The 13687-nt window shown below is 36.3% G+C and overlaps 3 protein-coding genes across 3 annotated transcripts in view; 1 reads left to right on the top strand and 2 right to left on the bottom strand.

Moving 5' to 3' along the window:
• The window catches only part of LOC123548301 (E3 ubiquitin-protein ligase ariadne-1-like), a 366173-nt gene that overhangs the window by 64692 nt on the left and 287794 nt on the right, over window positions 1–13687 (bottom strand). The window lies entirely within an intron of this gene.
• LOC123548305 (methyltransferase-like protein 17, mitochondrial) overlaps window positions 1–13687 on the top strand; it is a 65146-nt gene that overhangs the window by 34993 nt on the left and 16466 nt on the right. The gene's annotated exons all lie outside the window — the stretch shown is intronic.
• LOC123548308 (uncharacterized) lies at window positions 2843–8481 on the bottom strand. The gene is made up of 2 exons (XM_045335470.2): window positions 8344–8481; window positions 2843–5270 (listed from the first exon to the last, which is right to left on the bottom strand). Exon 2 carries the CDS (start codon window positions 5267–5269, stop codon window positions 3176–3178), a length of 2094 nt encoding a protein of 697 aa, XP_045191405.2. The 5' UTR covers window position 5270; window positions 8344–8481; the 3' UTR covers window positions 2843–3175.

Consider the following 13687-nt stretch of genomic DNA (forward strand, 5'->3'; position numbering starts at 1 on the left):
GAGGTCAGTATGTCAAAGGTCAAGGTCACAGTGACCAGGAACAGTAAAATGGTTTCCGGGCAATAACTCAAAAACACTTGGGCCTACTGTCAGGAAAATTGATAGTTAGGTTGGCCATGACCAGCAGATGACCCCTATTGATTTTGAGGTTATTAGGTCAAAGGTCAAGCTCAAATTGGCCAGGAACAGTTAATCGGTTTCTGATCTTGTCAAAAACCATAGGGCCTAGGGCTTTGATATTGGGTATGTAGCAAAATCTAGTGGTCCTCTACTAAGATTGTTCAGATTAGTTCCCTGGGGTCAAATATGGCCCCACCCCGGGGGTCACATGGTATATATAGACTTATATAGGAAATGTTTTTGAAAAAACCTCTTGTCCAAAACCACAGGGCCTTGGGCTTTTATATTTTGTGTATGATATCATCTGGTGGTCCTCTACTAAGAGTATTTAAATTATCCCTCTAGGGTCAAATATGGCCCTGCCCCAGGGGTCACATGGTTCATATAGACTTATATAGGGAAAAACTAGTGACCTACTTTCACATTTCTGAAGCTACAGGCTTCAAATTTGGACCGCATGCATATTTTTGTGTTCTGAATTGATATTTGACATTGATTTTTACCTATTACCTACTTTCACATTTCTCAAGCTACAGCCTCCAGATCTGAAGCACATGCATAGCTCTATCTACTGAAATGAACTTTGACCTTGAAATTGACCTAGTGACCTACTTTCACATTTCTCAAGCCACAGCTTTCAAATTTGGACCACATACACATTGTTTTGTACCGAAATGAAAATTGACCTTGATTTTGACTTTGAGCTAGTCTTGAAATTTGGAACATTCAAAAATGGCTCAGTGGATGGCAACAAGATCACTCTGTAATCTCTTGTTAGGTTAATAGGTTAAAGGTCAAGGTCAGATTAAACCAGAATGGTAGAACTTTTGTTTACAGTGAGCATATAATTTCTGTTCCTTGTGCAATTACTAAATGCATCAAGGGGGGGCATTTCGTGTTGGACGAGCTCTTGTTAATTCTTATACTGAAAAGTGTTTCGAATAGTTAGCTATTGCTGACATGTAACAGCTTGTATCCGTAGGTGTTGATAATAAGTCTCTTATTTACCTACCTTCTCTATCTATACCTATCAAAGCTATTGCTTTAAAACTTGCAACACTTGTTCACCATCAATAGCTGACTCTGTACAGAAAGAAACATAACTCCATCCTGCTTTTTGCAAGAATTATGACCCCTTTTGGACTTAGAAAATATCAGATTTCTTGGTTTTATGTTTAGGTCAACTTTTCTCCTAAATTGTCGGAGCTATTGCTTTGAAACTTGCAACACTTTTTCACCATTAGAAGCTGACTCTGTTCAACAAGAAACATAACTCCATCCTGCTTTTGGAAGGATTATGGCCCCTTTTGGACTTACAAAATTAGATTTCTTGGTTAAGTTTTATGTTTAGGTCAGCAGAGCTATTGCTTTAAAACTTGCAACACATGTTCACCATCCAAAGTGGACTCTGTTCAGCAAGAAACATAACTCCATCCTGCTTTTGGAAGGATTATGGCCCCTTTTGGACTTACAAAATTAGATTTCTTGGTTAAGTTTTATGTTTAGGTCAGCAGAGCTATTGCTTTAAAACTTGCAACACATGTTTACCATCCAAAGTGGACTCTGTTTAGCAAGAAACATAACTACAGATGGAATATTGTTACCTCGATATCGGTTAGCTGGATACTCCAGTTAGCACGCTGTGTTTTAGTCGTTCCCGATTTTCCCCTATATATTTCAATGTAATTATTTATCATTACCTCGATATGATTAGCTCGATATTTTGTTTAGCTCGATGAGATGTTTCAGTCCCGTCAACTTACCTGTACAGTTTTTTCACCTGGTTTCGTCGATATCATAGCGTGTCAAAAATATCCATGTTATTTGTAAGGTGTGAAAACCAACCTATTGTTGTCCGGCGATGTATTAATCATAATCGAGTTAGTTTGTGTGTTTGTTTTTTGTTATTTAATATTTAATCCAATTTAAATGTCAGGAAGTTTGCATTTAATTCCCAATAATTAGTCTTATAAAATAGCGTGCAAGCTGTTTTCCAATATAACAACTAATTTGGATGAAATATTTTTCTGTTAAACAGAGTAAAATCTGCCATTTAGGATTGAGTAACAATATTCGTATTTAACTGGCAAATTTTCGTTATCGAAGCACAGTCAAAATGACTTCTCAACTAGGAACATTACCGCTGCATTCAGACTTGTTTAAGGAAAGAATAAATATGGTAATGTTTACACGTATGTTTTGAAAAATTAAAAAGTTGTATTTATGTATGTACTATTTAATTAAGATGTTTTATTTGTCAATAAAATTGAAATCGTATTTACGTTTTATATTATTTCTTTCCCTTTTAAAACCCTCAGAAAAAAAGCATTGGATATAATGGCAATATAGACGTCTGACACAAGTACAAAGCAGTTCCAGATAGTCGATATCGTTACGTCGAACTTCGGATACGTCGATGCAATTTTTACAGCCCCTTGAATAACGAGGTAACGGTATTCGACTGTAGATCCTGCTTTTTGCAAGAATTAAGGCCCCTTTTTGACTTCCAAAATATCAAATTTCTTGGTTAAGTTTTATGTTTAGGTCAACTTTTCTCTTTAACAGTCAAATCTAATGCTTTGAAACATGAAGCAGTTATTCACCATTAAAAGCTAACTCTGCACAACAAGTACCATAACTCTACATTGCCTTTTGCAAAAATTATTACTCTTTTTGGACGTAGAAAATCATGGTAGGACAATTTACAGAGACAAACAAATCAGATGAGCGTCTGCACCTGCAAGGCAGTGCTCTTGTTAAATGAAGTCAGCAGTAGATAAAATGATTAAAGATATTTGCCAGTAACATAAATAAATCAAAAACAAACTATCAAGCAGATTTATATGTTCAGCCTTTTGAAATGATTTTGATTGTGATATTTGTCTTTTTTCATTTTAAACAGAAATGTGTTTGATTTCCTTTTATCCCACAGTGAGTCACAGTTATTTCATTAAAACTATTGGATACATGGCTTGTACCAGTACGTATACTTAAATATTGTAATGTATTGATATTCTCCGCTTACTTGTCAAACAACTTGTTTGTTTATTTTAAACTATTGGTCATTGACCAAAGTAGACAGCAGTCTACAGATATGGAACTTGGCAGCATTGTTCCTCTCCCTTTCATTTAGGGACAATAAATAACATTCTAAAGAGTCTTTAGCTCGGTCCTCTTGTTCCATACATTGACCCAGTAGATTTAGAGCTGTTTCCCTGTGTCCGAGGTTTGGTTCCTGGTCAATGGTTCTGATAAGGTTGAAAAGTGCTCTTTGCTTTTCTTCATGTTTCCCAAGATTGCGACAGGTCTTGTATTGTAGATAGTAGAGGTAAGGGAGAGAATCGACCACAGCCCAGTCCATCCAGTAGTCATCTCTACCTCTGAAAGCTAGGTCCTCTTGTGTAGATCTAAACATTTCATGTCTTAGTTCATGTGGAACACAGTTAATTTCACATGGCAGAAATGTGACACAGGATGCTGTAGTGTACTGTATAGCTTCTTCATTATGATTGTCAGCCAGTGCATAGAATCCTCTTCTGTAAGGTTGTCTGATGAAAGCATGGCACGTACAAACAGGTTCAACAATGTTCAATTCATAGCTTTCTTCAATATCTCTGAGAACAATGTCTTCTCTTTGAGTATCTCCTAAACAGTGTAACATGGAGGCTAGCTTCAGTTTACTGGATGCAACATCTGTGTTCAGACCACATGAAATCAAGGTGAGAGCTTCTGCTGATAAAGCATTGTATTGTTGAATGTTCAGGGATGCCAGGATAGATCCCAGGGTTGTACAGAAACATGATACAATAAGGCTGCAAGCTGTTTTGTCCAATCCTTGGCATTGATTAGAAATAATGACTAGTTTGAAAATATACTTCAGCAATGTTTGTATAGCTTCTTTATAGCTACTGTTTGTAATTGAATACAGACGGGGCTCTATGTTCAGTGCACTCAATTGTGCAATTGAGAGTATTAAATCCCCTGAAATGTCACTGCTTTTTATCTCAAACTCAGAGTGCAAATTACTCAACTTCAGCTGAATCCTTGCACCAAGATCATCACACTCAATCTCCAGTAATGCTCTTCCTTCACTGTTTATAATATACTTCAGTATTTCAAGAATGTAAGGTTTATATGCATGAGAAATATGTCCTCTCATCAAGTTGTTTCCAGGTATGATAAAATGAGGACAGTTTTCATTTAGAATACTGTTGTACAGGACAAATAAACACAATGTTAGACAAACAAGTAAGTTATTTTCTCTCCAGACATTAGAATGTGTATTTGCAATGCAGTGGAACAGAACTGTTTTACACATGAAACTTGAAACTGTGTCTCCAGAGTATGGTTTGATGAAGGTTTTTAATATCATCTTCATCAAAATGTAACAGCGAATCTGTGTAATATTAAGATTAAACATTAAACACCTTTCTGCTAGAGAGGTTGATATTCTCCATTCAAGCTCTTCATTTTCCTGGCTTCCAACACCAACAACAAAACATCCAGTGTTTCTGCAGTATCTCTTCATTTCATCTGAAGGCCACTGACCTACACCTTGCTGGTCTAACCATTGTCTAGCTTGTAGAGGCCATGATTTACAGGGGTAGGCACAAACAGTGTCAGAATCTGTAAACCCAGGCTGTTCTTGTTTCGCATATGCTGGACCATGTCTTACTCCTCCCTCAAAAGCACCAGCTGTTGCTGCTAACAAGGATGTGTTCTTTAGCAATATTCTTCCTGTTCTGTCTCTAAAAAGATAATATGGATTAAGTACATCATTGTGAGGAAGAGGAGCATCATCTCTCAAGAGTTGTAGTAGACAATAACCAGATGATACAGTCTCGTCCTGGATCATCAAGTAATTGAGTACACCAGGTTTCCAGTCAGCCCAGTCTTGTATCACATAAAAGTCATTAACACAGTGTAGTATATCAGTGTCTGAGTGAAGTCCCAGTGTAGTGGTTCCCTCAGACTGACTGCCTAAGTAGTATGTTGAAACATGTGCATCCTGTAATATTGTTGTCATAGATTCATTCAGCAGCCATGCTCTTCTTCTTTTCTGAACAATCCTCTCATCCACTCCAATATCAGCAAGAACCTCTGACAGTCTCAGTGACACATTCTCAATATAACCAGGTTGTTGAAACATTCTAAAAAATGAAAATAAGGTATTACTTTGAAGACTGATTCCTGCCCAACATCTGAATGATTTTCTTTCGGACACTTTAAATAATTTTTAAACTGTTTTGTTAGCTCACCTGTCACAAAGTGACAAGGTGAGCTTTTGTGATCGCGCAGTGTCCGTCGTCTGTCGTGCGTGCGTGCGTCCATAAACTTTTGCTTGTGACAACTCTAGAGGTCACATTTTTCATGGGATCTTTATGAAAGTTGGTCAGAATGTTCATCTTGATGATATCTAGGTCAGGTTCGAAACTGGGTCACGTGCCTTCAAAAACTAGGTCAGTAGGTCTAAAAATAGAAAAACCTTGTGACCTCTCTAGAGGCCATGTATTTCACAAGATCTTCATGAAAATTGGTCAGAATGTTCATCTTCATGATATCTAGGTCAAGTTCTAAACTGGGTCACGTGCCTTCAAAAACTAGGTCAGAAGGTCTAAAAATAGAAAAACCATGTGACCTCTCTAGAGGCTATATATTTCACAAGATCTTCATGAAAATTGGTCAGAACGTTCATCTTGATGATATCTAGTTCAAGTTCGAAACCGGGTCACGTGCCATCAAAAACTAGGTCAGTACGTCAAATAATAGAAAAACCTTGTGACCTCTCTAAAGGCCACATTTTTCATGGGATCTGTATGAAAGTTGGTCTGAATGTTTATCTTGATGATATCTAGGTCAAGTTCGAAACTGGGTCACGTGCGGTCAAAAACTAGGTCAGTAGGTTTAAAAAAAGAAAAACCTTGTGACCGCTCTAGAGGCCATATATTTCATGAGATCTTCATGAAAATTGGTCAGAATGTTCACCTTGATGATATCTAGGTCAAGTTCGAAACTGGGTCACGTGCCTTCAAAAACTAGGTCAGTAAGCAAATAATAGAAAAACCTTGTGACCTCTCTAGAGGCCATATTTTTCATGGGATCTGTATGAAAGTTGGTCTGAATGTTCATCTTGATTATATCTAGGTCAGTTTCGAAAGTGGATCACGTGCCCTCAAAAACTAGGTCAGTAGGTCAAATAATAGAAAAACCTTGTGACCTCTCTAAAGGCCATATTTTTCATGGGATCTGTATGAAAGTTGGTCTGAATGTTCATCTTGATGATATCTAGGTCAGGTTCGAAACAGGGTCATGTGCAGTCGAAAACTAGGTCAGTAGGTCTAAAAATAGAAAGACCTTGTGACCTCTCTAGAGGCCATACTTATGAATGGATCTCCATAAAAATTGGTCAGAATGTTCACCTTGATGATATCTAGGTCAAGTTTGAAACTGGGTCACGTGCCTTAAAAAACTAGGTCAGTAGGTCAAATAATAAAAAAACCTTGTGACCTCTCTAGAGGCCATACTTTTCATGGGATCTGTATGAAAGTTGGTCTGAATGTTCATCTTGATGATATCTAGGTCTAGTTTGAAACTGGGTCAACTGCGGTCAAAAACTAGGTCAGTAGGTCTAAAATTATTAAAATCTTTTGACCTCTCTAGAGGCCATATTTTTCAATGGATCTTCATGCAAATTGATCTGAATGTTCACCTTGATGATATCTAGGTCAGTTTCGAGACCCGGTCACGTGCGGTCAAAAACTAGGCCAGTAGGTATAAAAATAGAAAAACCTTGTGACCTCTCTAGAGGCCATATTTTTCATGAGATCTTCATGAAAATAGTGAGAATGTTCACCTTGATGATATCTAGGTAAAATTCAAAACAGGGTCACGTACCTTCGAAAACTAGGTCAATAGGTCAAATAATAGAAAAACCTTGTGACCTCTCTAGAGACCATATTTTTCGATGGATCTTCTTGAAAATTGGTCAGAATTTTTATCTTGATAATATCTAGGTCAAGTTCAAAACTGGGTCACATGAGCTCAAAAACTAGGTCACTATGTCAAATAATAGAAAAAACGCCGTCATACTCAAAACTTGGTCATGTGGGAAGAGGTTAGCGATTCAGGACCATCATGGTCCTCTTGTTTATTTTAAAAGGTGAAAAGACTGCCATTTTTTAATACAATTGTGAAATTTGATAAAATTTTTATGGTAGTCAGGCTTATAATTCAATGGATTGTCCAGTACTATAAGGCGTAAAAAAAAATTGTTTGTTTCTGGTATCCCAACCTACCCTAAATTTTTGGCCTGACCTTAGATGTTTTTATGGCCTTGGAGATTTTTTTTTTCAACTTTTTAACAAAAAGTTGCAAAACTGCACTTTTTATGCTTTAACCATGGCCAGTGATGTTAGAAATCAACTAGTGATGCTCTAAAGGCATAACCCCCTTATTTGTATTCATTTTTTGACACAAAAATAATTTCCGAAAAGTCTCCCTTAATAAAAAAAAATCCAAAAAAAATAATTTTTCAACCTACCTACCCAAATTTTTTTGAGCATGTTATCGAAAACAAAATATTTTTTTTTTAGGCCTAACAAAAATGTCCAAAAGATGACATTAATATTTTGCACGAAATTGAATTAGATTTTGCTTAATATATACTTTCGTTTGGTATGAAGTCAGAAAATCTGTAATTTAACTTCTTCAGTGTCTGTGAATTCTAATTTCTATATTAATAATTTTTTTTGAATGTTTTTTTTTTTTTCACTTCCTCTTTCTGTTTTGACAGAAAATAACTCTAACAATACAACAGGTTTTGTGAGAGAATAACTGTCTTTCAAATATGAATTAGAATTAAAGAAATATGATTATTTTTTTATTTAATTCACTATCCTCCAGATTCTGGCTGAAATATGTGTTTTGTGATAGCTTATACAGGTATTTACCAATAAGGCAGTTACCTTAACCCTTTAATTACTTCTTTTCTTGAACTGCATGATTCTGTATCAGATACTTTAATTTATTCTTGTTTTATTGATTTCATAAGGTGGAAAGACTGCTATGTTTAGTATAATTATAATAATTGTGAAATTTGATACAATTTTATGTGGTTTAGTCAGGCTTATAATTCACTGTGCTGTCTAGTACTAAAATGAAAAGTCCATATTTTTAAAGACCACACTTTTCTTGTATTTGAGAATAAATTTACTTGATAAATACCTTTGTTTTTTATGAAGTCAGTCAAGTTGTAATTAATTATCCTCAAAGTCTATGATTTCTAGACTGAATGGCTATATTGATAGTATTATGGAATGTTTGTTTTTCACTTCCTCTTCCTGTTTTGACTGAAAGATAACTCTTAACAATGAAAAAGGTTTTGTGAGTCACTTGTTACTTACCTTTGTAGTTGAATACCTCCTGTCTTTCAAATATGAAGAAAGATTAAAGAAATATAATTTTTCTATTATTTTTGTGCCCCCCATGAGTGGTGGGGGCATATAGATTTGCTCTTGTTTGTGCGTCCGTCCATTCGTGCGTCTGTTCGAAGTTCATGACGTGCCTAACTCAAAAAGTGTTTAATTAAAATTAACATAACTTGCATAAGTCTTAATCATGATAGGAACTTGCGCATCTCCTGTTTTTCATCTGGCTCCGCCCTCTATTTTTAGAGTTATGTCCCCTGAAATAGTAAAAAAGTGCACTTTTTTACCTTGTGACACGCCTAGCTCAAAAAGTATTAGATATAGTTTCATGAAACTTGCATAAGTCTTAATCATGATACAAACTTGCGCACCTCCTATTTTTTTTATCTGTCTCCCCCTATTTTCAGAGTTATGGCCCCTGAAATAGTAAATAATGTACATTTTCACATTGTGACGCACCTAACTCAAAAAGTACATGATATAAATGGATGAAAACTTACATGAGTCTTTATCATGATATGAACTTGCACACCTCTTATTTGTTTGCTGGCTCCTTACCCTATTTTTAAAGTTATGGCCCCTGAAATAGTCAAAAAAATATGCACATTTTCACTTTATTATGTGCCTAGCTCAAAAAGTATTTAATGTAAATTCATGAAACCTTGCTTGAGTCTTTATCATAATGTGACCTTGCACACTTGGCATTCCTCTTGAGAATCTTAGCATTTATTAAAGAGTTATGGCCCTTGAAATAGCCAAAATAGTGGATTTTTTGTTTGTGTGCTCATAGCTCAAAAAGTATAATGGTTTAGAATAATGAATCCTTTTCATAAATTTTTTTTAGGCTATACCCCATTAAGACTCCAAACATTTGAATTATTTTCCCTTTTTTGTGACAAATGTACCAGTGGGGGGCACACCCTGTGTCCTAAAGACACAATCTAGTTGGTTTTAGTGAGAGAGCGTAATATATTACACTGAGTGAACACTATAATGCAATATTTTCATGAGTGGCTGAGTGAATGTAAAAATTATGGTGTTCACAAGTAAAATATATTTCGATCTAACACTGAAACAAAAAATTCTGTTTATATTATATATTTTTAATGGCTTTAACAAAAATTTTATCAAGTTTGCCTGAGCAATGCCACGTGCATCGCATCATGACGTCACAATATCTGGAAAAAAGCTTTAAATAGTTCTATTACATTTCCTGATTTCTTTAATGTTTTATTATGATAGAATGTATATATTTATGATCATGTTAGTAATTCCTATACATTTTGTATCTTTACTGAAATATATTTTGCAAGGAATTTTCTATTATTAATAATTCGTTTTCTTTCACATTCAAGTGTCCTTTCGTACCAGTGAAAAATAAAAATGAAACAGTAAAACAGTGAAAATATCAGTTTTATTTCACTGATAAATTTCCTGTATTTCACTGAAGAGCATTAAAATAAACTGCTTGCATTATGGGCATGCAGTAGTCATAGCTTCTATGCTGTCTTAACAGCTGATTGCATATACTGACATGCTGCCGTTTGACTGAGGCCCGATAGTGGTAGCCGAATTCAGAGCTCTATGTATAGATCTAGGCATGCAGGTGGATGGGCGGGGGATGAACTTTGGATATTTGTGTTCTCTCAATAACTTGAGAACTTCCGATGTTTTTCTTTGAACTAAACCTAAGTATATATACACACATAGAAGTTGTCATGTATTTTTACACAGCAGTGATCTCACTAAGCCTGATAAATTCAAAGCTGTATTAGGTTAGTAGATTTTCATAGAAATTTTCAAGATTCACTTTCAGCAAGATAAATTTTACTATAAGATATCTTAAAGTGTATGGCTGCTTTTTGATCCTTTTAGTATGTAGTAAATATATATGACATCATGCAATAGATGATAAAACTAAACCAGAACTCGGATGTTGTTTGCCTCTTAAACATTATATAATTTCTTGTTTACAGAGGTAAATTTCCTCGGCTTCATTTTAGTGGATTTTAATCTGCCAGAAAAGCATTTTCTTACGTCAAAAATACCTTTAAAATAATCCAAAAAAGTGACAGAAAGTGGATTGTGAAATTACTTTTAAATTACAAGAGATTTTTTTAGCTCACATGAGCACAAAGTGCTCAAGGTGAGCTTTTGTGATTGCCCTGTGTCCGTCGTCCGTCCGTCGTCATCAACAATTTGACTGTTAACACTCTAGAAGTCACAATTTTGGCCTAATCTTAATGAAACTTGGTCAGAATGTTACCCTCAATAAAATCTTGGATGAGTTCAATATTGGGTCATCTGGGGTAAAAAAAACTAGGTCACCAGGTCATATTAAAGTAAAAGCTTGTTAACACTCTAGAGGTCACAATTTTGGCCTAATCTTAATGAAACTTGGTCAGAATGTTACCCTCAATAAAATCTTGGACGAGTTCGATATTGGGTCATCTGGGTTAAAAAACCAGGTCACCAGGTCATATCAAAGGAAAAGCTTGTTAACACTGTAGAGGTCACAATTTTGGCCCAAACTTAATGTGTCTTGGTCAGAATGTTACCCTCAATAAAATCTTTGATGAGTTTGATATCGGGTCATCTAGGGTCAAAAGCTAGGTCACCGTGTCAAATCAAAGGAAAAGCTTGTTAACACTCTAGAGGTCACAATTTTGACCCAATCTTAATGAAACTTGGTCAGAATGTTACCCTGAAAAAAATCTTGGACAGGTTTGATATTGGGTCATCTGGGGTTAAAAACTAGGTCACCAGGTCAAATCAAAGGGAAAGCTTGTTAACACCCTAGAGGTCACAATTTTGACCCAATCTTAATGAATCTTGGTCAGAATATTACCCTCAATAAAATTTTGGACGAGTTTGATATTGGGTCATCTGGGGTCAAAAACTAGGTCACCAGGTCTGCAGGACTAATCAAAGGAAAAGCATGTTAATACTGTAGAGGCCATATTTATGACTGTATCTTCATGAAACTTGGTCAGAATGTTACTCATGATGATCTCAGTCCAGTTTGAATCTGGGTCATGTAGGGTCAAAAACTGGGTCACCAGGTCAAATCAAAGGAAAAGCTAGTTAAAACTCTAAAGGCTACATTTATGACCACATCTTAATAAAACTTAGTCAGAATGTTAATCTTGATGATCTATAGGTCAAGGTCAAATTTAGGTCAGGTGGGGTCAGAAAGTAGGTAACTGGGTCAAATCAAAGGAAAAGCTTGTTGACACTCTAGTGGCCACAATTTTGACTGTATCTTCATGAAACTTAGATAGGATGTTATTCATGATGATCTTTAGGTCAAGTTCAAATCTGGATCATGTGGGGTCAAAACTAGGTCACCGGGTCAAATCAAAGGAAAAGTTAGTTAAGGCCACATTTATGATCATATCTTAATGAAACTATCTTGATGATCTTTAGGTCAATAGGTCAGGTGAGTGATACAGGGCCTTCATGGCCCTCTAATTTTTAAAATTGGTTGGTAGGGAACATAATCATTACTTAATTATGTCTCCCACCACACAGTAGTGTGGGAGACATATTGATTTACTCCAGTCTGTGTGTGTGTGTCTGTCTGTCTGTTTGTCACAAAGCTTGTCCGCACTCTAAGTCAAACATTTCTCATCCGATTTTCACCAAACTTAAACGAAATGTGTTTGACCATGAGACCTCGGTCAAGTTTGATAACTAGCCAAATTGGTCAAGGCGTATAAAGTTATGGCCCTTGAATTACCAAAAATCGGCCTTTTTACTCTTGTCCGCACTCTTAAGTCGAACATTTCTCATGTGATCTTCACCAAACTTGAACAAAATGTGTTTGACCATAAGACCTCGGCCAAGTTCGATAACAAGCCAAATCGGTCCAAGCATTTTTGAGTTACGGCCCTTGAATTACGGAAAAATCAGCCTTTTTATTCTTGTCCACACTCTTAAGTCGAACATTTCTCATCCGATCTTCACCAAACTTGAACAAAATGTGTTTGACCATGAGACCTCCGCCAAGTTCGATAACTAGCCCAAGCGGTCCAGGCATTTTGGAGTTATGGCCCTTGAATTACCAAAAAATCGGCCTTTTTACTCTTGTCCGCACTCTTAAGTCGAACATTTCTCATCCGGTTTTCACCAAACTTGAACAAAATGTGTTTGACCATGATACCTCAGCCAAGTTCTGTAACTAGCCAAATTGGTCCAGGCATTTTGGAGTTACGACCCTTGAATTGCCAAAAAATCCGCCTTTTTACTCTTGTCCGAACATAATCATTACTTAATTATGTCTCCCACCACACAGTGGTGTGGGAGACATATTGATTTACTCAAGCCTGTGTGTGTGTCTGTGTCTGTCTGTCACAAAGCTTGTCTGCACTCTAAGTCGAACATTTCTCATCCAATTTTCACCAAACTTAAACAAAATGTGTTTGACCATGAGACCTCGGCCAAGTTTGATAACTAGCCAAATCGGTCTAGGCGTATTAGAGTTATGGCCCTTGAATTACCAAAAATCCGCCTTTTTACTCTTTTCCGCACTCTAAGTCGAACATTTCTCATCTGATCTTCACCAGACTTGAACAAAATGTGTTTGACCATAAGACCTCGGCCAAGTTCGATAACTAACCAAATCGGTCCAAGCATTTTGGAGTTACGGCCCTTGAATTACCGAAAAATCGGCCTTTTTATTCTTGATCACACTCTAAGTCGAACATTTCTCATCCGATCTTCACCAAACTTGAACAAAATGTGTTTGGCCATAAGACCTCAGCCAAGTTCGATAACTAGCCAAATCCGCCCAGGCACTTTTGAATTATGGCCCTTGAATTACTGATTGGATCCACTCGTCCAGGCCATCTAATTGGGGTCACTCGTCTAAACCATCTAGAGAAACTAGACATTTTTCATTGGGGCAGTTGTGGGAGACATGCGCTTTTCTCAAAAGCATCTCTAGTTTTCTCTTTTCTTTCCATCTGTTAATCCATTCGGTCAGCCAGAATTAATCCTTACCTTGCTAAATTTCTAAAATGAACTGGTCCATCTGAAAGGTTAACTACAGGGGCGGTGAAATCTGATTTTGACTTCCTTGTCTGTTTTTGTCATTTGCCATGTTTTACTTGTCCGTATGATAGTTATATAGTAAATTCTGG

The sequence above is a fragment of the Mercenaria mercenaria genome, chromosome 6, assembly GCF_021730395.1.
Source record: "Mercenaria mercenaria strain notata chromosome 6, MADL_Memer_1, whole genome shotgun sequence".
Lineage (NCBI taxonomy): Eukaryota > Metazoa > Mollusca > Bivalvia > Venerida > Veneridae > Mercenaria > Mercenaria mercenaria.